Source organism: Onychostoma macrolepis, chromosome 08 (genome assembly GCF_012432095.1).
Source record: "Onychostoma macrolepis isolate SWU-2019 chromosome 08, ASM1243209v1, whole genome shotgun sequence".
NCBI classification, from domain to species: Eukaryota; Metazoa; Chordata; class Actinopteri; order Cypriniformes; family Cyprinidae; genus Onychostoma; species Onychostoma macrolepis.
In genome coordinates, this window is record NC_081162.1 from 20,595,710 (window position 1) to 20,622,969 (window position 27,260).

At 39.6% G+C, this 27,260-nt stretch overlaps 2 protein-coding genes and 1 long non-coding RNA gene across 14 annotated transcripts in view; 2 read left to right on the forward strand and 1 right to left on the reverse strand.

The window, feature by feature from the left end:
* Positions 1-20,342, reverse strand: part of elavl4 (ELAV like neuron-specific RNA binding protein 4) — a 79,704-nt gene extending 59,362 nt beyond the window's left edge. For 2 of the 3 annotated variants that reach the window (XM_058783948.1, XM_058783947.1), the window contains exons 1-2: positions 18,859-20,341; positions 18,141-18,269 (exon numbers count right to left, since the gene is read on the reverse strand). In XM_058783948.1, coding sequence (XP_058639931.1) covers positions 18,141-18,269; positions 18,859-18,906 — 177 coding nt within the window. In that variant the 5' untranslated portion in view covers positions 18,907-20,341. Of the gene's footprint in view, positions 1-18,140; positions 18,270-18,858 lie in introns of all 3 variants that reach the window. The other variant, XM_058783949.1, reaches the window with a different exon arrangement.
* On the forward strand, positions 3,676-16,988 carry LOC131545275 (uncharacterized). Of its 6 annotated transcripts, XR_009272400.1 has the most exons (10): positions 3,676-6,541; positions 6,610-6,649; positions 6,883-6,917; positions 7,108-7,195; positions 10,209-10,317; positions 10,395-10,434; positions 11,184-11,332; positions 11,478-11,634; positions 12,680-13,287; positions 16,923-16,988. It is a non-coding gene; the product is annotated as an uncharacterized LOC131545275 (long non-coding RNA). The 6 variants fall into 6 exon arrangements; XR_009272399.1 differs by having other exon boundaries at positions 3,676-6,649; XR_009272397.1 differs by lacking the exon at positions 6,610-6,649.
* Positions 20,343-24,502: 4,160 nt separating the features above from the next.
* The window catches only part of bend5 (BEN domain containing 5), a 338,217-nt gene continuing 335,459 nt past the window's right edge, over positions 24,503-27,260 (forward strand). For 3 of the 5 annotated variants that reach the window (XR_009272649.1, XR_009272650.1, XM_058785809.1), the window contains exons 1-2: positions 24,511-24,716; positions 26,329-26,451. Coding sequence is in view for 3 of the 5 variants with exons in the window: in XM_058785809.1 (XP_058641792.1) it covers positions 24,680-24,716; positions 26,329-26,451 (160 nt within the window). In the remaining 2 variants the exon portion in view is untranslated. Of the gene's footprint in view, positions 24,717-26,328; positions 26,452-27,260 lie in introns of all 5 variants that reach the window. The other 2 variants (XM_058785807.1, XM_058785810.1) reach the window with 2 other exon arrangements.

Below are 27,260 nucleotides of genomic sequence, written 5' to 3' on the forward strand. Positions count from 1 at the left end.
GGCTGCTTGGCGGAGGGAGTGAAATTATGAGGAAGGATAGAGGTGAAGTAGAGGTAGGGAGGATAGGATGCGAGGTGAAAGAAGAGGAGAGGCTGTGTCTACGTGGCCATAGTTCTGTGTAATGGCCGTTAGGAGCGCGTGTAGCTGGGACGTCAGCACTGCGGAGGAGGAGGAGAAATGTATAGGCCTATGTGGAAGCTCTTTCCCCTTAACTTCCTCCCTCCCTCCCACACCTTATTTCCTCTCTCACTATAAGCATCGTGGACAAGCCCCCTCACTGCCCCAATGTTTTTTCTGCCTCGCAAAAACTGTGTTTCTACCTCGCTCGCACAAAAGAAAGGGAGGCAGGAGGTAAGGCAGGGATTCACTGTTGGGAATCGCTCTCTTTTCAATTAGCATTTTGATTGCATGTTAAAGCCCACACACAAACAGTCAAACATTTGCCTGAAAAATGAATAATGCTGCCCACATTTAAATTTGAACGTGCGCCACTCAGATGGGGGATTTGACAGTCACTGCAAGTTAGTAAATACATATATCTGTGCTGCCTTGGCTGTTCGAAACGATGCAATTATGTCTTCCAGCTTTATGTGATGTGCTAACGCAGGCCTAGGATTTTTCTTACCCAGCTCCATTTGTAAGCTTCGCTACTTCCCTTTCTCTTTCTCTCTCGCACTCTTTATTTCTCTCTCTCGGGGAGAGTTGGTTCCTGGCAGGCACAGTCTCCCACTAGCCTGGTGACAGCCGGGGGAGGCAGTCTCTGAGCCCTTAGTCAACAATGGACACATACACTCGCACAACACACACACAGCGCAGCATGTTTAGTGCAGCCTGCCCTACCTCTATCAGAGAAGATAGGCAAACACAGGCAGTGATCTCCAGACGTGCCTGAACACTAACTACACTATGCACGGAAACACACCCTCACACACTGCCTAATAGATTCTCATGCACACGTACACACGAGGTCACTCCCACTCATTCTCATTTACAAACTTACACTCTGGCATGTACGCTAGTACACAGTTACACAACCTTCTATGTATGCATCGTCTTCTACCTAAATGAAAATTTTATACAAATTTTAAAGCATTTGTTTGAGAAATCATAAAGAAAAATGATACAATCATCACATTAATCATATGAATTATATCCTTTTGACAGATCAATCCGGAGCGGCGATTGTTAAAATGAGGGTGAAATGGAAGAAGAGAGCAAAAAAAGGTGAGCATTAAGATCAACACTGCCTCTACATCGTAAATGGGGTTTAAACCGCAGCATCTAAGAACCTGCTACACCTGTCCTTTCTCTCCTCTCCTCTCCTCTCATCTCCTCTCCACTCTTCTCCTCAGCCTTGTTCTCAAATAAAGCTCCTCTCATCCTAAGATAAAGGGGAGGAGTAGCATGCAGAATTGAAAAAGAGGAGAACGGATAGAGAGAGACTCCAATGCTGCCACTGCAGCTGCAGGCAGTGAGACACAGCAAGGGCAAACACACACTCGCGCACTCGCACGCGCACACACATACACACGCTTGTCTGCACAAAACCACTGCAGCATCCTTACCATCTTAAACCCGTTCCACTCCATTTGTAAGTCGGCGGGGAGAGTTCTCGCCTATAGCCGTGCTAATGTCTCCTCACTTGGAGATCTCTCTCGGTCTCTCTCTCTCTCTCTCTCTCTCTCTCTCTCTCTCTATGTGTCTCAGTGGTGGCGAGGCAGCGTGTGGCCAGCGGGAGAGAGAGTGGGCATTCCTCCTCCGAGTGAGGCTGCTTGTGAATGCACGGGCTTCGGCATGAGCTGAACGCTGCAGCCCCACTCCCTGCCCCCTCCTCATTGGTGAGGTCAGAGCAGCCCCCTCCTCCTCACTTCTCTCACTGGCTGCCTCAGCTGTCCGTCATCTGCGCTACTCTGGAAAATTAACACTTTCGCTCTGGCAGCCTTGCAGACGGAGGCACAGGCGCTTCGGCTAGCAGAAACCCTTTCAGAAGCAGCACAGGCAATCAATCGCAACCGAGGTCTCAGCTTGAGTTAGAGCGGACTGATTGCACCTACAGGCATTATGGTAATAGGGTGCCTGCACAGCACTGCTAATTAATGCAAGTTAAAAGCATGCAATGATTGCAGAGTATGTTTAAGCTTTTATATATTCCTATATATTATGTATATATAGGGATAATGTACAGTTAGATGGTAATTATTGCAGGTTTTATTTTGCAATGATGACCTGCCGAATTTACATTATCCCTTTTATTTCAGGGCTAAATAAATTGCCAAATAGGCAAAATAAATACTTTAACATTGAATATTTGATTTAATTGAAATTATTTTGTTTACTTGTTTGATGAGACAGAACATCAACATTAGTAGGAATAGTAGGAAACCGCAGTCAATTATACAGTGCTGCCCTTGACAACGGTCATTATTCGGAAATATTTGACCACTTTGACTACATTTTGTGTGTGTGTGTGTGTATATATATATATATATATATATATATATATATGTATGTATATGTACACACAAACACACACAAATCTAAATGTATGTGTGTATGTATGTATGTGTGTGTATATATATATATATACACACACACACACACACACACACACACACACACACATTTTTAATTATATAAATTAATTAAACATAAAATGTATCATTATTTATGTACATTTGTACACATTCAGTGCATTGCTATCAAAAACTGCAAAAAGTGGTCAACACACTAGTTTGCTTCAATAGAGTTAAGCAATTAAGACGCCAAATGTTTAGTCCGTGTTAAATGTGAGACGAAACATGTTTAAATACATAGACCACATTTGTTATCTACTGAGTATCAGGTTGAAGAAGGTACAGGTTACTGATCACACACCTGCTCTTTGTAAAAACCATAACTGCACGCACATTCACAGACGCGCGCGTGCGCGCAAAATGAGCTCCCTAAAATAATCTCTCGATTCTAATATTCTGTCTTCATCCCTATTGTCGCCGTTTATGTGATTAAGAGAAAGGAAACGAGCGAAGTTTGTGAAATTAGGAGTATTACGAGGGATGAAGGGATTATTCTTAAGGCTGCGCGTGACGGTGTTTCAGTGATTTTTCACTACAGTGTAACGTAATTCTCTTTAAAATGCGAGCACATTACTCACCATGACCATTCTCGTGTCCGGAGGTGAACAGGGAAAAAGAAAAAGCTCGTTATTTTATTCAAAAACCCGGTCAAAAAATTAAACGTTGCGCTTTTGAGCGTTTTCTAGGGGAGTCGCTCCCGAAAGTCTTGGAGGAGATGTCGCGTGGACCCAAGGACAGTCGGATGCAGACAGGTCGGTTGAGAGATGGAGAGATGTAGTCGGAAACTTACAGCTTCGGTCGGAGAGTGCCTATTTATTCGTTTATGATGGGGAAAGTATCCAAAATAAAACAATAAAAACAAAAAAGATCGGTTCCCTCAGTCACTCTGTGGAGCTAGTAGTGCGAGCGTCCCTTTTTCCTCCACACCATTTATGGAACGTAGAGTCAGGCTGGAGTGAGATCTGATTGGCTGAGCGGGGACAGACAGGGGGTGGCGCGCGCTGCTCAGGAGGAGAAGGTTGGAGAGGGTGAGGCGCGAGTCAGTGGGGAGCGTCGTGCCTTTGGGGAAATAGCGACTGTGATTGACAGCTAATTTGACCTTCTCTTGCAAGTGTGAGACAGGTACATGTAAAACGTTTTGGCTTTAAGTGTAGTCTGTCAAAAGCAAACTGTATCTGTGATGACTACGTTAATAGATAGGGATTCATTTACTATTTGGAACCTGAGGGAAACGCGTGCGCAAATACAGTGTATTTTACCTCAGTCGATATCAGTGTGTGAATTATGCAATGAATTTCAAAGGGAGCGAATATTTCTAAAAGGAAATTCTAAATGTAATTTTTGCGTTGTGTTGCAACTCGAAAATTACTTTTAGACTGTCACAGGCTTTTAGACTGTTGTGCAATACAAGTTGTGAGTTGGCGCCACTAGCAAAGTTACCTGCAGTAGGCTACCTAAGACTTTTTAAACAATTAACACAAATATTAGGATATATTTGTGATATAAACGTTTCTATAATGACAACTTACTGCTGGTTCAAGTAAGGTTTTTTTATTATTATTTTTTTTTTTAATGGCTAATATTGTATCCTGGTTCTTATTAATCCAGGAAACATATTTTTTAGTCCACAAATAAAATAACACATTCTGTTTGTGTATTAAGCAAAAAGAACAAATGTCTTACACAAATCACGGTTATTTTAGAGAACTTATTTGAAATGTGTTTTCTCTCATTTATGAAAAATTAATGCACCCTTATTGACTTTATTTAGTAACTTTATTTATCGCTAATAATAATCACCAATAACTTTAATTGCAAACAATTTTATAAATTTTATTTCTGATATCTTGATCTTTATTTGCAGTATCTTGATGGTAAATTAACTATCTAAATTACTTAATTTAAAAAAACAGTCTTGTTATTGCTTCTCAATGTCACATCAGTGTAGAACATCAGTAACAGCAGCACAAGCTAATTAATATTCATGAGTTTATCTTCTCATATAGTGACGTAACAAGCACATCTTGCTCTCCCCCACACTCTAAAACTCGTTCCTGCACATACTACGTTCAGTTGCATCTACTGATGTGAGAAGGACAGTCTTGTAAAATAATGTCATCCAATCCATTATTTCTTTTCTTTCATTGTTTCTTTTCTAAATATTATTGCAACCTGTTCCCACATTCTGTTGTTCGCAGCTGCATGCGCACTGAATCAATAATTAACCACGAGACCAGCCGCTCCCACCCCTGACAAAACCCATTTCACATCTCCACCGGTGAGGGCTGCCCAAGAGCGACTGCTCGCCGAATGAAGGGATTTCAGATCTTGTTTTATTTACCAAGATATGGAATTCATCACGGGCAAAAACACATTTCCTGCTTGCACCCATTTACTCTGCATATACAATCCTAATGTTACACATTCAATGGGTCTTCGGGGAGTTTTGTGTGAACGCATTTTGCTCTCAGGTTTGTTGTGGGGAAATAATGGTTGTGTCATTTTAATATGGTGCGGGTCTTTGTGCTGCTGTACTGGTACAATAAAACAAATCACAGCGTTGGAATGGGCTAAGAAACGGCTGTGGTCTTATCGTCTCCGCACCTGCACTTCTAAAAACCACAGCTGAGGTCCCTCACAGTGAGCTACTGACTTGACAAGAACCACTTTTGGCATGAGAGTCCAGTAGTGCCATAAAAAATGAAAGACATTTCTCACTGGATGGCCAGGCCTCACTCTTAGGGACAGAGTACTTGAGCACTCAAACCTAGAAAACCCAAACTTTATGCAGACTATTTATATTCCTCTGTTCTTTTAAAATGTGCTTGGCTCAGTAGCGTGATGTTGTGCTTTTTGCTGATTAAATTAAAATGAACGCATCTGACTAAATTAAATGTTTTTTTTATTATTTTATTATTAGTATTAATTAAATTTGGTTACAAAATATTTGTTATTAAAGTATAATTTCATAAAAAATATTATTTTATATAATTATATTTAAATATACAATTTTACATATATAATAATTTAAATATGTGACCCTGGACGACAAAACCAGTCTTAAGTGTTAATTTTTCGAAATTAAGATTTATACACCATCTGAAAGCTGAATAAATAATCTTTCCATTGATGTATGGTTTGTTAGGATTAGACAATATTTGACTGAGATACAACTATTTGAAAATCTTGAATCTGAGGGTGCAAAAAAATCAAAATATTGAGAAAATCACCTTTAAAGTTGTCCAAATGAATTCTTAGCAATGCATATTACTAATCAAAAATTAAGTTTTGATACATTTACAGTAAGAAATGTACAAAATATCTTCATGGAACATGATCTTTACTTAATATCCTAATGATTTTTGGCGTAAAAGAAAAATCGATAATTTTGACCCATACAATGTATTTTTGGCTATTGCTACAAATATACCCCAGCGACTTAAGACTGGTTTTGTGGTCCAGGGTCACATATAATTAAATGTGTGTGTGTGTGTGTGTGTGTAAAACATTCACATGCTAGTAAAAAACATGTTTAAAACGCAATGCTCAGCCCACATCACAAAACACACCACAAAATAGTTATTGTGTTTTGTTTCCCATTTTGCTCACTGAACCATGTGGCACCATGTGAGTTATGGAAGGCATTACCTTTCATCTTCCTCACAACAAGACATTAATTCAGGTCCCTCCCACCAACAGAGAGAGAGAGAGATAGAAAAAAAACTGCCTGTCGTTTCATTCATATGCAGGCTTGATTCAATTATACACAGGACCTCTCATCACAGTACAGGCAAACTTGAGTCACTCCATTAACCTCTGTGTGAGTTCACCAGTCTAAAGTCTAGCAACCATTGATGGGAACCATCACTGAGTTCTTCACAACCTCCAAACTGAACGAGAACAAGCAGCGATGCTCTCCACCCTTATCTACCTTCTGATACCACCAACCATTCGTCACATGGCACATGGTAGGAGGAAATGTGTGCTTTGACTTCACAGATGCCTATTTTTACTTTCATACTGTGTGTTTATGCAGCGCGACAGAGAAAAGGTTGGATAGTGGAATACTACTCTTGGTAGGTTTTTTTTACTTTCTCTACTATGTCTGACCATTAGGCATTTCAGATATGTGTGTGTGTGTGTGAGACATATTCATGTGGGTAGTCAATGCCAAGGTCTCTGCACTCTCATTTGAATGTAAACAAAGTGCTGAGTGCCTCTGTGCAGATATTGTACATGTTGTATGTTCAGTGGGGTGGATTTATTGCATACAGATTGAACGTTTTGCTCTCTTATTCTCTCTTTTCAGATAATAATGGCAGAAGAGATCAGCTCCTGGCAATAGTAAGAAACAACAATATATAACAAAAAATAGATCACTGTGGCATTATTTAATATTCATCACTACCAAGAATTTTACACTATGGGTGCTTAAATCAAAGAAACATTAAGAAATCCTAAATAAACAACAATAATGATTCTTAAAATGACAGTTATCTCTCTGTCTCTCTCTCTCTTCCTGTCTCTGTCTCAGAAATCTTTATAAAGGACTAAATGTCAGCTTCTGGTCTTTGTAACAGCTGATGCGGTAGATAGAAGAGGAGACGAGGCCAGTCTGGAAGGTTCAATTTGAATTTCCCTGTATTAAAAAATTCACAGATTACTAAACACATGAGCGTTAGACAAATCAGAAATATCTGTGTTATATTGTAATACACCAGCTATCATGCTATTTTCAAAACAGCCTATGATTTTTAGTCACTAGCATTTATGGAGTATTTGGGTAGTTGACCTGTCACTAAGCACTGTCCTGCATTTTAACATTATGCCAGTCCCAACTAAAACTGTTTTCAAATTGTTGTACAATTACACATGCATTTTAATATGACCCCACTACGTGGAATATTTGTTTTTATGAAAGCCACAACACAAGACTGCTTAAGAATCATATAGTAGTGGAAAAATGAGAAGTCATGACATCTAAAAATGCACACTTTCCCTTATACATATGTATAAATATGAACCTAAAGTCCTGTTAATTAAAAAAAAAATGTCCATGTTATTTGTCAGCTACCCATTTGCTGCATCCGCTATGATTCCTCCATATGAGAGAGTGTTTTGAATCGGGGCCTTATACACCAGCAGTAGACGTGCAGGCTGAGGGAACGCGTCCAGTATGACTCAGAGGCTGCGTGTGACCCTCTGTCTCTCTGTTCACTCCTGGGCTGGGTGGGGACAGATGGAGGGAGGGGTCTTAGGGATTAGACTGGCATGAGGTCTGTGGTGGGAGGTTTGGCCAAGAATACATGGAGGTTTTGAGTGGGAGGATGTGACCTCAGGGATCTTTACTATTGCAGAAAAGTGTATGTGTGTGTCTGTACACATAAATGACTTTCATTTAGTCATCATGCATTGGATAAGCCTCTCAGAAAAAACGAACAGCAGGTAATAGCAGTCAAACTAAGATAGCATCATTTTATATAAGATGCCGTTATTTGTCCTCCAACCCACATGCATTTTATGTCAGCCATTTTGCCAAATGGGCTTTTTATGCAGGTATTGTCGAGCTAAAGGATGGCTGTTCTGACCACCAGCTGAGGGGTTTTATAACAGGCCAGCTAATGTAAATCACATCATTTATCGGCTGTCAAAAAGCCATTAAAAGTGAAGCAGCATGTGAATTGAGTAACGAGCTAAAAGCAACAAGGCTAATTGATTTATTTTCATTTTGTAAAATGGCGTTTTATATGCTCAGCTAACTAATTGACACTGAATTTTTTTAATTTTTTATTTGTATCTTGGACGTGTTCGGTATACAGTAGTTAAATTGAATTGTAATATTTGATTGAGTGTCATTGTGCAGTTTTTTTTACTGAGAACACATTTTCTTGGAAATGAAAATATTTATGTACAAATTTCAAAACACTGTTTTTTTTTCTTTTCTTTTTTTACTTTGTCTAGAATGTCTGTTCTCTTTTTCAAAACCGAGTTTGGGCATGTGTGTGATTTTGATGCAGTCAGAGGTTTGGTCAAAGCCTTTGCTAGCTGAGCATGTAAAATGTCACTTTAGTTATTGTTCACTCAAACACTAAGAGACACATGCACACACCCAATACAGCAACCTCTCTCTTTCTCCCTCTCTCTCTTTCTCTGCCTGTGCTCCTTTGTTTCTGGAGTACCTCTGATCCTCTGCGGCCGCTTAGCTCCAATTAGAGCATCCCACCAGCCTGGCCTCTAACACACACACACACACACATACATGCTTTGCCCCAGCCTCCTCTCACACTGCCTCATTTCAGCCCTCAATCTGACTAATTACTCTGAACCTTGCATGCCCCATCTCTCCCTGCTTCCAAACACACACATACACCACCTGACTCCTTCCGTTAGCCATAACCACAAATCCAAGTGCTCCTCTTTGTCAAATATTTCAAACCTGCAGTCCCCTTGGATGAGTGTGTTACTCGTGCTCCATCAGTATCCCGCCAATGTTATCGATTTCCACCGAATGCATCCTACACATTCACTTCACATTCACACTGAGCACCAGGCATCTATTCTGAGAGCTTAACATGTTAAAACATGCAACAGACATGGTGATAATTGTTTCAACTGAGCAAAATCTTCCAGTGAGATGGAACATTTATTTTGTCTCAATTTTCACCCTGAATAATAACAGGTTTATTTAAAGACATTGAAGTGTAGATCCCCAGCAAGCTGTCAGCTCAAGTGTGTTAAAAATTGCACATCTCATTTGGAGCCTTGTTTTAAAATTTTACAAAATTCTCTAAAGGCACTTCACTTTGTCCTGTTATTCACGAGCAGATTAGGAGGAGAAAAACTCAAACACATTAAAAACATTGCATGCTTAATTGTAGTTAGTATTTTCCAGCAAAATACTTTGTTTAAAAAAAATTGGTTTAGTATGCCTTTTTATTGAAAAATTGACTGGAATATAAAATATGTATATACATTTAAAAAAAAAAAAAAACTTGAATATTAAGGAGAAAACTAAAAACGGATATATCCCAGAAATACTGATCTATAAAATTTTGATTTGTTGAAGGACAAATACAGTAATTTTTTCTCCTCACATAAAATTCTCTCTTTTATTTGACATATCCGATTGTCACAATTCTCATTCGCCTTGGGAGTAAGGGGTGAAGTTTTCTCCCTCTGAAGCAAATATCTCTCTCTGTCAGAGGACATGAGTATCACCCAGTCCAATTCCTGTTCCTGTCACCTTCTCAAAGGAGAACCTCGACACCACATCAACTTTTTTGGCGGCTTCACCGCCAGGCAGCACTGCATGTGTCAGGCTGCTGAGCTCAGGCTCGGCTCACCCAGTCGACGCTTGGTACGTTTAGATATGAAAAACCTGTCTGAAAACGACGGTTGTGTTTCGTAGCTCAGATATTTTAGAGGATGTGGATACAGGTAATGTTTGAATTATGATTTAACCGGTAAAAACGTGTATCGTCCATGTCTGTTCACTTTTGCTCAGTTTTGTCAATTTTCAGTGCTAATAAAATCTATCAAGGTTAAAAAATAGGACTACTAATAATTATCATGCTGATTTTGATGGTACTTATCATGATGACTTTTAATGAGTGGTTTTTCCTGTTTTACATTAAGGAAAGCCTCATTATTTGTGAGGAAAATGAGATGAATGTGGCACTGGTGAATCCATGAGCAGATATCGAACCTAGTGGGAGGCTCTCCTTGTGGCCAGGTCCAAACGAAGGTGACATTGAGCGAGACACTTGAGGTCTTTTCTGATCATTAACATCACTGACGATTCTCTCCATCTCATTTGCGTAGTGCAGTCACTGACGGTTGGCTGGAGGGGGACTGAGCAATGGTGAAGACCGAGTTGTATGACGGTTGGCTGTAGGGTGGCCTTTGCTGTGTTTGATCGCAGTCGGAGCTCTCGAGCACGATGAGGAAGACCGCTGTGGTCCATCTGGCCTGGTCTTTAATCAGTGCTTCCCTTCAGAGAGGGGGCCACACTTTCACTGTGCTGACCAGGCCAGCTTTTGCTTAGAGCAACCACAAGATGAATGTAGCTTATTCATTATATTATTCACTCGACAGTGAATATCTATAGTGGATTTCAATTGGTCTATAGTAAATTTGAATAATGGTGTATCTAATTCTGTCAGTTTTAAGTTTAAAAACAAATAAAATTGGCATATCTTTTATCAGATGTGTCATACCCATGGAAAAAATTGCTTCTTAACTATATATCTTATGCTGTTTAAATGATACACACACACACACACAATTATTTATACCCAAAAGGTCAGTTTTGTAACTCTTGTCTCCTCACATGCTAAACTAAAATTGTACTACTAGACTAACAAATCTACATGTCTTTGATATTCATGATAAATGACAATCAGTAATAGTTTTTCAAAGCTGCGCTGACAGAATTTGATTCCGAGCAACTACTATGAGTTATCTGAAAAAAAGTATGTCATTTTTAGCTCATTGATATTGAATGTACAACTCATATCTCTGGGGTAAAATCGAACAGAAATGTGCCATCGATCTCTCTTTTTTCCTTTCCTCGTTCCCCCTGTTCCCCCACCTATCTTTCCTTGTTTGTAGATACTCCATCACCTTGTCTTTCTGAGCCCTGGGAAAAGCATCGTCAGTATTTCTGCACCACTCCCCTCCATCCATGCTGCCTTTCTCCCAGAATTCATGGTGCCTTACTTAGTCAGAGCAGAAGAGAGCAAGATGAGAGAAAGGAAAAGGTTCAGAAAGAGAAAAAGATACAAGAGCCGCTAGCTGTAGACAGAAGGAATGCCTTAAGAAGCAATTAGCATATGTAACTTCTTTTTCCCCCCTCTGCCTGAAACGGGGTTATTTCAGTGAGTTTGTATTGATGTTTTTGAACAGGCTCCATGGCAGAGCATTTAATGCTGAACACTGCTGTTAGAGAGAATGCATTATTAATGTGAGGGGAAACTAACGGGGACCAGCAGCTCCTCGGGGCTGTGAAGAGGACGGTTGGCGTCTCTGAGGAAGCAACACCACGCCTCAAAGGTCTTCCTCGGTAATGCACACATGCCAGGCATCTATCATTTATTCATGACAGTCAGGCGCCTCCAACTCCCTCGAACAATTAACGAATCAATGAAATGTATGGGCTCAGAAACTATCAATTCGGGGAAACAGCGCCGTTCGTCAACGTGTCAGCTCTTGGGCACAGGCTATCATTCAGGCAGAGAGCACATTTATCACTTTAGAAACAGCCTGTGTGTCATAGCAACGCGGATAATCCTACTACAAAATGGCCGCCTGATTCTGATGGATGATTGAACTTCTTTAATAACAATCGGCCATGACTGCTTTTCTTAATGTATTTAACATGCACTCCAACATAATGGATGGAGTTTTTCAAGGAGTCTCTGGAATATGTTTTCCTGTAAATAAACAGCTGCGTGTTTTGTTCAATTTGAGGGAGCAGAATCTTGTCCAAGTGGCCAGTTTAATTTCAAATCGAGTTCATCTTAAAAAATAGTAGGCTGTACAATTCGACAGCTAATGTTCTCGAGCTGTAAAAGTAAACGTGTGCAAAGAGAATAAGAGGAGAAAAAGAGTGAAATTGATGAATTACTGGTGCTGCTTTCTACACTACAGTGCCTTTGCAATTCCTGTTCAATTAACAAAACCATTAATTATAGTACTTAAGCAAGCTGGGGTAAACCAGACAAGCGAGCATTCATGCACTTAACACACATTCCTGCGTAAGCATTTAACGTTCCTCTTTTAAAAATCACTCCATCATCATTCCTGAAATACTGAATCATTAAAATGACTATTTCTTTTTCTGGAAGAATAAAACAGCACCGGTGCTGAAAAAAACATGAACTATTTTCTGCATTTGGAAATACTGTGAATTTTAGTATGCATTCTCGGTAACAGTCTTGAGTGCTGGCTCAGCCATAGAAATTACTCTTCCTTTGTAATTTTTCCCCCTTTTCTGCTCTTTCTTTTATTTTGTATCTTTTTATGGCTTTGCTTGAATAGTCTCACTTGAAACACAAAGCTCTCGCTGTTCAATGAATCCTCAGTTTTGATGTTCTTTTTCCCTGCAGAAATCACAGCCCTGAAACTCCAGATGAAGACTAGACCTTTATTCTGTATGCGGAGAGAGGTACATGAACGTGTTTTTCTTTGGGGACCATCATCGCCAGCACTCGCCCCCTGCTGCTGAAATCACAGGCTTTTTACTTCCAGGTCATGGTGCCTGTATCACTCACTCTGACCCCTCACTTCGCTGACTTTTTCTTAGCTGTCTTTTCAAAGAGAAAAAGGGGAGAGCTTTCAAGACCTCAAATTTGCCGCTCTCTTCATCAACACCCAGTCCCTGTGAAATCATCAAAAAGTAAAGACAGTTGGAAAAAAACCCTACATCTTTCCATACTGACTCAGGGCTCAGAGATTCAGCAGTAACTGTCATCCCTGGAGGAAGAGTCTTCCACTACATAGGCACAGGGGCCAGATGTCACCTGTCCTCCCAGGCGAGTGGAGCACTGGTGGGGCTAAGACTCAACCGAGGCAGGCTGCCCTGGTTCTCTCTCTCTGCCTGGCTGGAGACACCTGCTCCTCGCCTCACTGGTGACGGCCCCCAGTGGAGCTTTTTTCATCTACTTTCACATGCACAAGCATCCTGAAGCACTGCTGGGTGTGCTAGTGGATATATGTAAGTGAGGTGTGTTGTTTGTGTGTCATGTTTATGCGAGATGCACACACAAATGCACTCTTGCGATGACAGTACAAACTTAATTTCATTACATTTGTTTCCTAATGAGCACTCTCATCCTCTTTTCCTGCTTAACATGCTTATGCCCGAAAACACAAAACTGCCAGCGTTTATAGCTCTGCAGCCAGATTGCTTGTGCTAATGCATCCTTAGACACGTTTCATAGGATATCTAGGGTCCCCTGTGTATTGTAGCTCGGGTTTGCCCCTTTAGTTAGATCCAAACTCTGTAGTCAACTGGGCCATTATTGCAGTCAAACTATTCCTGAGCAAACCTTCCTGCCATTTCATATTAGGGTCTTTATTATAGAATAGAACAAAACAGAAATCTAAAATAAAAATGTAGAATTTTTATTCTATTAATTTATTTTATTAATTTTTTCTGGTGGACAAACACTGATCTTGAGCATAGTTATAGTTTTTTTTTTTTGTGCCCACACAATGTGGGCTGGTGGAAACACATTTATCCTGAGTGTACCATCCTGTTATTTTATTTTCAAATTTTTCAAATTGAACACATTAGAATAGAATATGTTTTACCATAAAAAATTTAAAAATTAAGGGCACAAAGGTGCACGCCTCCTGCGGGCTTTGAATGTACAACTTTTCAGTTACCTGCTCAGATCTTTAACCGATAGATAAATAGATGGATAGATAGTAAATGTTGTCTCTGTTAATGCCACTGATATTGCGGTACTTAAAAAAAAAAAAAAAATCAGATTACTTAAATTAATCAACAACTATTTTTACTTTGGTTTCACACAGTTCAGAATATGCTGTTTAGTTTCTCCCAATTTCACATCTATTTGCATTCCATATGAGCTCAGAGCGTCACCATAATGCTCACACAGAATTTGGATGCAGTTCTGTGCAACATTTGGCGTATGTCTATTAAAAACAGGTGGTCCTGCATCGCTAGTTTACGAAACAGGAGTCTGTGTTTCTGCACTCTCTCATTTACACATGCACACACACGCGAGTCTGAGCAGTGCAAGGTGGCTAATTCCCGAATGCTTTGTGCGTGTGTGCGCAGTGACCGTTGAGTGACCCACAGGTTAAATAGCTCGTTCTTGCGGATTTTTCTTCCAAAATGGCAGAGTGCCCTGACAATAGCTGCGGCCTCTGAAGCTGCAGGGCTCTGGGCTCCAGATCTTTCTGTGTGATGGCTCTGCCATTTCCACACTAGCACATGATCACGGACTGAGGCTGTCCTTGACTGAGGCGTCGGAAATTAAATCCGGATAGAATATTGATGGCAAATACTTAAAATTCTCAGCAGCAAGAATAAAGTGCTAGTGTCATATTAGGTTTAGCTTTTGTGGCAGGCTAAATATACACAGAAGTAAAAAGGTATTGATGACGGAATTCTGAGGTGAACGCTAATAAGGAGAGACGTCCTACTAGAAGGAGAAAAAGGTTCTTATTTTTGAACAGGAAGTTGATCCACTGCAATCTACTGCCATTGTGTTGCGAGATGTGAATCTTTTCACAGTTGATGAGTCTGCTTTACTTGCTGCTCGGCTGCTCTCGTAGAGGATTCACACACGCGCGTACACGCTTGCTATGGCTTTGTGCGGGCGTAGAATGCTGCACCTGTTCTCTGTACAGTTAGGCTGGGGTTGAGCAGCACAAATGAACTAATTTCCAGGGCTACATTGAACAGAGAACACTGCAATCACAGCAGGAGGAGCCTGTCGAGCCGGCAGATGGGCAGAGCTAATCATTGTTGTGAAATAGAGATGACCCTGCCTATCTCTCGCACTGCCAACAGACATTTGCCAATCGCTCTTCAATTCCCTCTCCTCTCCCCCTCATCTCTGGTTGTTTCTCAGCTCCCTCCAACGAATTTAGGAGCGAACGTAACCTTCAAAAATGGCTAAAAAATGAAGTTAGAAAGCGAGCATGCTGCCGTTTGACATAGAGCAGCTGTAACCCGTGGACTGCTGGAGCGTGTGTGTGCACATCTCCAATCAACACTGGAAATTTTTAATCTAGCAAATCTGCATGTGTTTGGATTAATACCCACAACCCTACCAAATCTGATGTAGTTTTGTCGGAACGTGCTGTTTTTTCCGTAATTGTACTTTTGTGCTATTTCAGAGGTTTCCATCATTTGTGCTGAATGCTGAAAAATGTTTTATAATTGGAAATCACACCGTATCCTGCTTAGCGCAGTATCTCGAGTGGCAATGTGTCATGCTTAATTAAAAAAAACACTGCGGTTATTAACCGTGATTAGAAATCATTTCAGTGTCTTCTGGATGTTCGAGAACCCATGAGAGTGCTTGGCACGAGAATACCAAAATCAAACATAACTACTGTTATGTGCTGCATCTGTTTTGTTACTTTCGCAAATAAAACATTTTATTTTTATTCAATTATTACATATAGGTATATGTTAAAGCACGCTGATAAATAAATAATCTCAGTGTTAGAGATCCATTGCTTCTCATGATTGCGCTTGGCTTTTAATGTGATGTTTTTAATGTTTGTAAAAACATCTTCAGATCTAGCTCTGAGTGTTTTCATTGCTAGATTGATTTACTTAATCATAAAATACAATCATTACTTTGATATATGAATTCTACACATGCTGTGCATATAGAAATATTATTGAAAAAGCTGCATCCAGATGGAACGTTCTAGTCGTTTTGCTCGGCAAAATGTCTGAGAGCAACCTAATGCATGTAAAATAAATAAATAAATAAATAAAATACTGACAGAGAACTGGAAAAGAGAATAAAATCTCCCTCTCACAAAAAATGCCTAGACAGACCTCTACCTCTTCCCTGTACAATGATTTAATGTATGCAAATTATCTGGCTTCAGTTAATGAAGGCACAATTAATCACTGTAACGATGGTCTGATTTAACCTGGTTAATTACAATCTGAAATGTGAGTTGTGTGTTTGCGGATAAATGTGAGTCACAAATGCAGATTTTTACGAGAAGAATCAGTCCAGCAGAGATAAAGACATATTTTCCTGCTCCCAAATGAATACAACAACACTATTCATTATCCAAATGAAGAGAAAAAACAAGAAAATCAGTGAGGGTATATTTTATATCCAGAAATAAAACAAATAATCACATACAATGACTGTTATTTCATAACAGTAAAAAAATAGATGAAATGATGCCAGACATAGCAGCTGAAAAATTTAAATATCAGTGTTGTATTCTATTAATTCTATCTTTAACATGAAAAGTGCAGAAGCAGAACATTAAAACAGTTTGTTGACAGTCTCTCGAGGTGGAAAGAGAAACAGAGAGAAACTACTTCTCATTAAACCAAATGAAAAAAATTCTGCCAGTGTTCTGCCAATGTGAAAAATCTAGAACAACTCTTTGCGCAATCACACAGTTCCCAATGACTAGTGACGCATATGTATCGCTGTCACTAATTTTCATTATATATTAAATGTTGCATAGATTTTCCGCTTTCCCAGGCCAAATAGTGACTGATTGCTGGATGACAATGATTTTCCTGATTAACTTGTAAAAATTTTGTAGTTCAAATGAGAATATTTGTGGTTGTGACTTAACATGCCTTGTTTCTTTTTTCTATCTTCTTAGAGCTGGAGAATCACCAGGATGAATATGCAAAATGTTTCAAATCCCTGAGCTGCGGAGGATTTTAAGGCAAGTGTGTACACACACCTCAGAAAGGTTGCAAAGAAGGGTTTAAAAATCTGCTCTCTCTGCCGATGAACACCCAGCTGCATGCGATCGCAGTGTGTGTACGTACACTTGCATGTGTGTGTGTTTGTGCACTGGCAGAGGAGCTCCAGTGCTGTCAGTATGAGTCTGATTTGTGTGAGAATGTGGTGCGGCTCCAGGCAGGCAGGCTGATCCTGTTTTGTGGAGACGAGGAACGAGAGCCCATCACAGATTAGACACCCACAGTTTCGTGTCGATTTAATGCACCAAGTCAGGGATTTATTCTTAACCGACCGGCGCTTACAGCACCAGCCAGCCAGCCAGCCAGCCAGGGCTTTCCCATACAGCCATCTCTCTTCCCCCCAAGACTGTAGTAGTAGATCAGAAATGACTGAATGAGAACGTAAAGGATGGTTATCCACTTTCATAGCTCCAGACTTGAGTAAAAACACATTCATTATAATCAGGAAAAGCCTTAGCCAGCTATTTATCTACTAGTATGCTCAATTATGGCCACCTATCAGTGGAGAAATAAAACAACTTAATTTTGATGTGCTATAAAATGAAATAATTACAGTAGAGCCACTCATATATTGAGGTAGTTTGGAAACATAATACTAATAAGACACATGCTTTCTATTTGACACGTTTTCGAGCAGGTTTGTGCTAAAAGGCACCAGCACAACTCATTCGGAAAGTTGTTTGAAATTCAAAATGATGCCCGAAACAAAATGTACATACAAAAATCTGTCCTTTAGCCATCTAACCTCACAATACTCAAATGACTTTAAGCATACACATTCACACACACACGCGGCGCACTTTCAATTTCAGGCATCAGTACACCACTGCACAAACACATTCTGAGCAGGAATACACAAACAATACACTAACACAAGCTGCTTTTTCTCTCGCAATCTGTTTCTCTCATTCTCTTTCTCTTTCTCTCTGGCTAACTGATAGAAAGATCTAGTCGGAGTGGGCGGCTGTATCATCACACAATGAGGCATGAAAACATTGGCTAATTCAAGCCTAAGGGCTGCACACATTTACCTAAATGAAGTTAGTATTCTTATTCTACAGTGCCGTCTATTTTCTCATTCGTTTGTCTGACGGATCCGTCTATCCTCTTACCCCCAGTTCCCTGGCCCCCAGTTGGCTGGATGGATCTCGGGGGAAAAGCAGCGAGCCCATGCCTGGGAAGGAGCCTTCCGCCTGGGCTACTGCCGAGTTCTGTGAACACCTTACCATCATCTTCAGACACTGCTCGCAAGGTGCGCGTTTACAGGGAAGAGGAGAAAAGAAGAGAAGAGGAAGAGAACAGAATGCTAGCCAAGGTGGTAACGAAATATACAGGCTAAAGAAAAAGGCAAGAGGCGGAAGGAAAGAGAAAACTGGACTGCCACAGTGATAGAGAGCTGTGTGCTTACGTTCACATTCGCGCTACACACACACACAAACACACACACGCACACACACACAAACACGCACGCACGCACACAGTCAATGCAAGCCCCAGATGGGCAAGTCATCAAGCAAGCTCAGCAGTTACAGCTATCTTGCTTTGAGTAAATGAGAAAATGAAATGATTGTGCGTGGGAGAGGGAGAGAGAGCGAGTCTAGTCTCTCATCCATTACAGTACGCCCGGAGAGCAAAGAGGTTCTGCCTTCAGCTAGCAGCCGTTTAACTGGACCTAAATGCTCAATCCCTGCACATTCATTTAGACCTGTCAGCTGCCACATTTAGAAGCATGGACACACTGATAAAACATAGAAACGTTACGCACGACGGAATAATGAACACACACTTAGAGAAGTGAGGTGACAGAAGAAGAAAATCCAATTCCTTTACCTCATTGCTCAACAAAGCAGCATTCAGTGTTCGGCTGATTTCAAACATCTTGTTGGCGGTGTTTCGTTTCTTGTCGCTTTTTGGTGGGTTTTTTTTTTTTGCGTTCTCGTGGCTCTACGGCTCCTTTTTCTCTACTGGAAATGGGAATCAGTCCCGAGAAAAAAAAGAAAGAAAAATGAACAGATTAAAAAAAAAGAAGAAAAGGAAGGAGAAATCCTCTATATGTGCTGTCTGGCTGGATGTATTTTCTCCTCTCTCGCGCCCGTGTTTTCTGGTGCACCTCTGTTAAATGTGGCGCTTGTGCCCTGGCTCACGCCGCACGACTGAAGAGTCAATATTTTTTTTTTTTTTTTTTAGCTCCCCAGAGTCAGCACATTAAAACAAGCAGTCGGTCTGCCGGGCTTCTTCCCTTATCTGTCCTCCACACACTCGCTCGCACAATGCGTTCCGATCCTCACACTGCTCTCTAGCAGATTAGTTCGTCCCAAAACATAGCTCTTAGTTTAAACTCCTCTCTCTCTCTCTTTCTCTCTCTCTCTCCATCCTCACCCTTTCTCTTTCTCTCTCCTTCCTTGCTCCCTCCCTTCCTCACACTCCCTCTCTCTCTATCTCTCTTTACCCCCACCCCACCCTCCACTCGCTCCCTCTCTCTATTTCTCGATCACGCTCTCCTGCAGTTACAGTTCACAGTGTTACCACAAGGTGGGAAGACTGTTCATAACAGACATGACACAGGCACATCTGCCTTTCCTGGCTCATCTTTTCCTCTCCGTTTGGCTTCACGGCTCTCCTCCTGCTGCTTGTGGGGAACACATGATCGCTTTGGCACCCGCTCACCTCCGTTCTCCTCTCTCTCGCCTCCCCCCGTGCCTCAGTCACCTTGCGACAGCCGCGTTTGATGTATGGGAACGGGGTTGATTTATAGACCAATAGCATTAAGAAAACTCTGACCAGTGGCACCTAGCCGGAGAAAACCCCAGCTGAGATGTCGGCATATCATTCCCGAAGCATATTTGTGAAATGGACACATCTCTTCCTCTAAAATAGCATTAGAGCGTTGGTGTAATTATAGACAAGTCGATGCATCCAATTCATTGTTTACGTAGCTACATTGGCCCCAAAATGCATTTGTGCACTTACGTATGAATGTAAATATATAAATGCCACTGAAAAAGAAGGGTCGCGCAACCATACTTTCTGGTTGTCGAATGTCAGTAGACCATATCCATAGTTAATGTAAAGAACTACACCTTAGTACAGCGGCACTTGTGTGTAGTTGTTTCATACTAATATTACTTGACCTTGGTTAGTTCTGAAAGAACTAGCGTCATTTGTTTAGTTATGCTGCTTGGTTTGATACTGTGTTTGATGCAGTGAAATGTATACATTGTGGCTTATGTGTTTACCTCCAGTCACCTTTTGGAGTCATATATATGAAGAATGGGCATAATGCCTGATTATTAAATTGTAAAGACAGTTTTTGTCTTCCAATTGTGTTGTGTTGGTATTTGCTCAAATATAATCATTATAATTCATCAGAAGTATTTTTTTAAAAGATTATGAAAAGATTGAAAAAAGAATATAATACAATAGTTGTCAGATGGAAATTTAAACACTGATTCCCACATAATATCAGAAACCAGATGATTAATGGCCTGTCCTCTCAATAATTAAACATCAACAACCAAACCCTTTAATTTTGTTTGTGAATGGCATAGAATAACAGAGAACCTGGTTCTTGTACAACATTTGTGAGCTTAGTTTCTGTGCAGCCCTTTTTTATAGATTAATGCAATAATCAAATTATATTTAAATTATAATATTTATTTTAACTTAGTTAATTTAATTTAATTTTATTTTATTTTTTACTATAAATAACTGGTTTTAGTGACTCTTATTGTTGGCTTTAGATTCTAAAATGTATTGTTTTATGTCCCTTTATAATTCTTTTATATAGACAAACTTTAAAAAGTATGAGCAATCATGAGGTCATTGCTATTCATTGATTTAGTCATAGACTCGCAGATGTATTCCCATCAGCCAATGACTGCATAGCACTGTAATCTTACCATTAAAAAAAAAAAGATTATATTCAATATGCATAGTAAATTAGACTTTCACAAGATGTTTAATTTGAAATGTTTAGCTGTAATTAATAAGAGTGGATAAAATTAGTCAAGATTCATTATGATGTTTTGTGCTAAACAATTAACTACTGATTGTTTAATATTAAAAATCATATTGTCTACGGCAAAGCCTAATCATCATCTTGATGCCAACGGACGCAGCTAAACTCAGGTACAATACAAACCACAAAACCATATGTTTTCTCTCAAAATAACAAAGCAGGCAAGAATAAGTCATTTTCAGCCTGTTTTGTTTCTAGAGAGTGTGAAAAGCGGAGGTTAGCTGAAAGTGGGTATGACTGCAGGAAAATGAGCTGTTTCTTTCTTTCTTCTTTTTTTGAAAACTGCGTATAGTACAGTATGATCTGGTCTCCAGGCCCCATGAGAGGCATGTGTCCAGTTAATAGCAGCCTATTGACACCGACCCATCTGTTGGGGTGGACTGAAGCCAACTACAAAAAGAGAGATGGAGAGAGCATTGGAGAATGAGAGAGAATGCTACCATTTTTACGTCATAGAGGGTGTTTATGTGTGCGTATGAGCCATTACTTAAAACTGTATCACATTTGTTTTATGCTATTACAGAACAGTTTGTACCTCCACTGAGTCAACATTGCAACTTTTAATGCTAAATCCATTTAGAATAATAACATTATAGGCAAATCTTATGAAGTTAAGAATCCACCCAGTGTGTTGCATGCTACTGAGGGATCATGTAAAGAGCACCGTTTTCTCACTCTCACTGCAATTGTGTTATCGATGTTGCAGGATTTTCTATTTGTCAAGCACCGTAGCCTATTCCGGATTTTATCGTATATAACAAACCTGGTTAAAAATCGTTCAGGAGATGGTGTGCGTACGTGCGCATGCACTGGGATGGGCTGTCACTTGAATCATGGAGTCTACTGCTTGATTCCAGAGTCATCTGCCTCTCTTTCTCCCTCTTCTGTCCGCCGGGGTCCCAGGAGGATTCTGATTGCTGTCTCCATAGTGACTCTATGTGTCTTCATAAAGCCTGTTCAGAGCCTACTGCTTCTCCTGTGTGCTGTCTGTTCCATGCAGATGACCTGCCATTCACTGCAAGGGACTCATGCGTGGAGTCCCAACATGGTCCGTCTAAAAAGGGTTTCCCTGTACACCACCAAAAACATGTTGGGCACGTTGGAAACGCACACCCAAACTCACAAACATTCAAGTCAACTCTTCTTACAGTGCTTGCTTCAAATAAGAAAGTCTCATCTTCGTTTAACTCAATCCAGTTTTGCCATCTCAGTCATTGGCGTCACACCCGTCTCGCATGATTGTTAGCAGCAGAGTCGGTTATAATTGTGGGGTAAAACTTATTTTGATGTGGAAAAACATTGTGTCTCGTGGGAACCAATTAAAAAATCAGAAGATCAAGAAGTGGACTATACTTCGCTTTTGTATTCTATGATTGATGGGTTCATTAAATCATCTGTTCACTTGGCAGACCGCATGACAGGACCAGTGTGCGGAGAAGAAATTCTGCTTTTGCAGGAACGTCATAATTGTCATAGGAATATCTGCTGAGATTCTGTTTCCCCTACAATTTTATTTCCTGCTTTCTTGTTCACAGACACATGCATACGGATGTACATCGCGTGCATCCTGAAGCATGCGCAGACACAAAAGAACGAGGAGGGGATCTATATTTTTGTCGCCCGATTCATAATACGAATTGACAGTCTCAATAAATAAACAGGGAGGCATGGAGCCAGATAATTGGAGATGTTAGGGAATGACATACCATGAAGGACAGCTTTTCAATTTTCAGTTTGAAGGGTGTACCGTGCAGCACAATTCCTCATTATTTAAAAACAATCAAACTACCCTAACTGCCCTGCTGGTTGTAGTTTGCCGTCAAATATGATCGCAAGGAAAAAAATCATTGCCAATTTTGTCTTATTAAAGACGACCCCCGTTCTCTTCATCTGCTTCTGACACTCGCCGCTCCGCTCATAACCTGAAAATTAGCGGCTGAGGGTCTCAATGCCTGTGTCCTCCTGAAACGCAAGTCATATGGTTGTTCATTTGCAGGCTAATCAGAAAGCTGCACTATTAATGGAAAATGAATGAGGTCGGGTTTGATTGTGGTTGATGGCATAGGCTATGCTCCAATTGTCCTGGAATCCATACACTTTAATCAATCTATATTGAGAGACAGCCAGTGTCGGTTGTGAGGGACATTGCAATTTTAAAATATGAGACACTTGAAGGGACGGTTGATGACTGCAATCTTTATCCTCACAATATAAGAAAAATAAATATCAGGTTCAAGGTAGCTAAATAAATATTTTTCATATTTATATAAGGCCTAAATGATGAGTAAATAATTACCTACTTTATTTCTCGTCCAGACTCTATCCTAGTCACTGCGAAGAGCAGGGCAATTGAAGTCGAATACTGTATGTGGCCATTTGAAACATCCTACACAAAGCTATACTTTCTTGCCACTTTATTATGAATCTGAATGTTACCTTGATGACGTACAGTAACTTGCAAAGTTCATGTTTATAGATTAACATTGCTGTGGCAAATACATGTTTCAATTAAACATGGCCTCTGTGTGTCTTTATAATAAACGTTTTTAAACATTTATTTCAACTGGCTGGTTATTAGCTTGATAAAAACAAACATGACTGCTTAAGAAAAATGTTTCAGAAATATTCCTGTTGGGATTAAATCCCATAATATCTGAGATAAATTACCTCAAAATGAATTGTGAGGATGTGTCACCCAATATCAAACGATAAACGATAAAATTACTTTCTTGAAGTGACTACTGAATGTACCCTTGGCTAATTGGTCCCTTGTGAAGGGATTCAATTGCTCAGTTTATTTTGGAACAAACCTGCAAATAGCATCCGCATCAGTATTTTAGTCGTGACCTGAGTAGGCTGAGTCTGAGTCGAGACCGAGACCAGAGGATGGTTGAATCCGAGTCAAGACCAAGTCCAAATGATCCAAAGTCAATGACAAGACCAAGATCATGAAAATATGGACTTTGGCTCAGACTTGATGAACTCATAGGCTACTACAAAGCTGATACACATCACTATAATTTTAAGCTCTCATGAAATGTTGTATAACATTGCTTTCTTTCCCGTTTTGTCATGCTTCCCATTGGAACAGGAAGGTTGGACAGTAAAGAAAGATTTTTTTCCCCTTGCCAGTAGTCTGTAGGTATGTCACAGCCATGAATAATAAGTTGCCACTTGCTAGTTCTACATTAGATTACACTCAATGTGTAATATGCGTAATTCAGGATAAATGTTCTTGAACTGTTTTCCCAGAACAGAAAATTAAACTTTTATGAGTGGTCTATTTGATTTGAAGGTGGCTTCAAATCAAATAGACTTAAAGACTCAAATCCCTTAATTTATTTCTTTTTAAGCCATGAACGCCTAATATAGTGGATGTTATAGTGCATGTTTTATTAGCAGCTAATAAAGGGCTTGGTCTCTGTAAACACTGCTGACATTTCCTCTGCATTTGGCCTGCACAGCATTATTTGGCGCGTTGTGAGAAGACATCCGTGTGGCTGGGGGAGCTGTGCGCTTTTCGCGCGCTTACACCTGCTGGTTACGTCAAATCCTTCCTCTAGTTCGGCAGCACGCCGTCGTCTTGGAAACGCTCCTTCAGCGTCGCAAGCCTGTGTGAGGTTGTATGGACGGATGATGGAAGAAAACAGCAGAGAACATCTTGATACTGGTGTGTAAAATGAAAACACATTGATACAGATTCATTTTACCGTTTTCTATTCACAGACACTCGTTGGGTACTGTCTGTGCTTGTATAGCGAGCAAATTTCGTTGTTAGATGCATGATATGAGCGCTTCGTCCATGTAAACACAGCACTGTTTGCTAACGTTAGCCGAATAAACCTTATTTATGTGACTTTCCGGCACTTGGAGTGTCAAAACATTACAAAGCGTCTATGTATTGCGATAAATATTCACTTATAACTGCATAAGTGTTGAAACGCTACTCCACGTGTGTTTGTAGTCCATATTTGTTAAGGTGGACATTTCCAGATACGATGACTGACATATTTACACTTACTGGCTCTGCTGCATATTTACGAGACTGTACTAGGTTTGCTGTGCATTTCTTGATGAAATATGTGACCCTGTACCACGAAACCAGTCATAAGGGTCAATTTTTTTAAACTGAGAAGTATACATAATCTGGAAACTGAGTACATAAGCTTTCCATTGATGTATTGTTTGTTAGTATAGGACCATATTTGTCTGAGATACAACTATTTAAAAATCGCCTTTAAAGTTGTCCAAATGAAGTTCGTAGCAATGCATATTATTAATCAAAGCAATGCATAAAACTAATCAAAAGTGTGCTGTTGCTACAAATATGCCTGTGCTACTTATGACTGGTTTTGTAGTCCAGGTCAAGGTCACACATACTAGATATTTACTATTTATGCTAGCTTTACAAGTATTTACTAGCTGGACTACATCCTTACTATTTTACTGGTATACAAGCTAGGTTCCTAGCAATCTGATTAGACAGCTGCCTTTATTTGAGAATTGTCTGAATTCAGTATCTATATACAATATATTCATATCTAACACATATATAATGTATTCAATATAAGATATTCATCCCATCTATCTATCTATCTATCTATCTATCACAGATCTAAATAAATTTTATGCTTGGAAATGTTAAATATGGACATAAAAGATTTTTAAAGTTACTGTAATTTTCTAATAAATTATAAAATTTGTCTGTCTTTTGGATATTCACTACTTAAATTGTTAGTTCACCCTAAATGAACTTCATCTTTGGCAGAAAGATTGCTTTAGTTACCATTCACTTTAACTCTCACTTTAATTTAATAAAAAAAAAAAAAAAAAGAAATTCTCATACAATGGAAGTGAATGGTGTCTTAAGTGCTGTTATTCTGCATAAAATCTAATTTTGGCTTCAATCTAAGAAAGAAAACACTATGAGATTGGAATAAATTTTTGAACCATTTCTTTAATTGTTTCGCTTTTATTATTTTTAGGTTTTGTTTCTGTTGTCCCATTTCAATTCATGTTTGTGTAAAGATTATTCACTCAATTAACAACTTTTTGGCATTGTTTTCTGTCATGCACACAGACCACAACCCTGTTTGCTTGTCAGGTCTTAATTGCTGTGTTAGAGGAATATGGTATAACTATTGCCAATTAATTTTGAAGCCAGCAACAGGCAGTTTATCATTGCTGAAATATTTATTTCCTTCATGTTTTAGAATGGAATGTGTTTTTAGATATTGTAAATTGTAGGCCTCTTATATGTATTTCTGAATTTTGTGTGGCAGATAATGAAGCGGGGGGAGAGGATGCTTTGGTGGGGAATGTGAACAAACTGATGGTCACCCCTCCAGGATACACTGGACCTCCCAAGAAAGGTCATATCATCTTCGACGCCTGCTTTGAGAGCGGTGAGAGATCTGAGTATTTGTATTTTTTTAGCCCCCTTTTCATATTGGTATGTGAACACTACTGTTCAAGAGCAGCATTTATTTGAAATAAAAATCTGTTGTAACATTATAAATGTCTTTGCTGTCACTTTTGATCAATTTAATGCATCCTTGCTGAATAAGTATTAAAAAAATTGAGAAAAAACAAAAAAACATTGAGCTGACCAGAGCTATTAAATGGTAGTGCAATTTCTGCACCATTAGCACAGGATGGATTTGCAAAAATCAAGACTCATTCTTAGCATTTTTTCTTAGCACTCAGCCCATCTTTCATATTTAGTCAAACAGGCACACACTTACATTGTTGGCTGAGATTGTTGAAGTTGAAATGACTAAAGCAGTGTCGAAAGCACAGCAGAATTTACACTTTATGAAGTGATCAACCTATGTTTTGGGGATGATCAAATCCACTTTAAATATTCATTGTTTTTAAAGGTAAAGGAATAGGAATCTGCACCCAATATTTTTTAAGCAATTTACTAACACTAAGTTGCCATTATAATCCTGTGCTGAGTTTCATGAGTACAAACATATTAAGCATGCAATTCTGATTTCTGACATGTTCATGATCTAATTTATCTAGTGTATAAACAGAATATCAATTAAAAAGCACCTTAGTTGAGTAATATGTTAACATGGCTGTTAATTAAAGATTTAGAAGGATGTATACTGTGAACAGCTAGAATAACCGTCTATACCTCTGCAAATGTGATACACCCTTGAATTCCCAGGAGAGCAGTAGATCTGTGTCATCAGACATGTTTGTACGA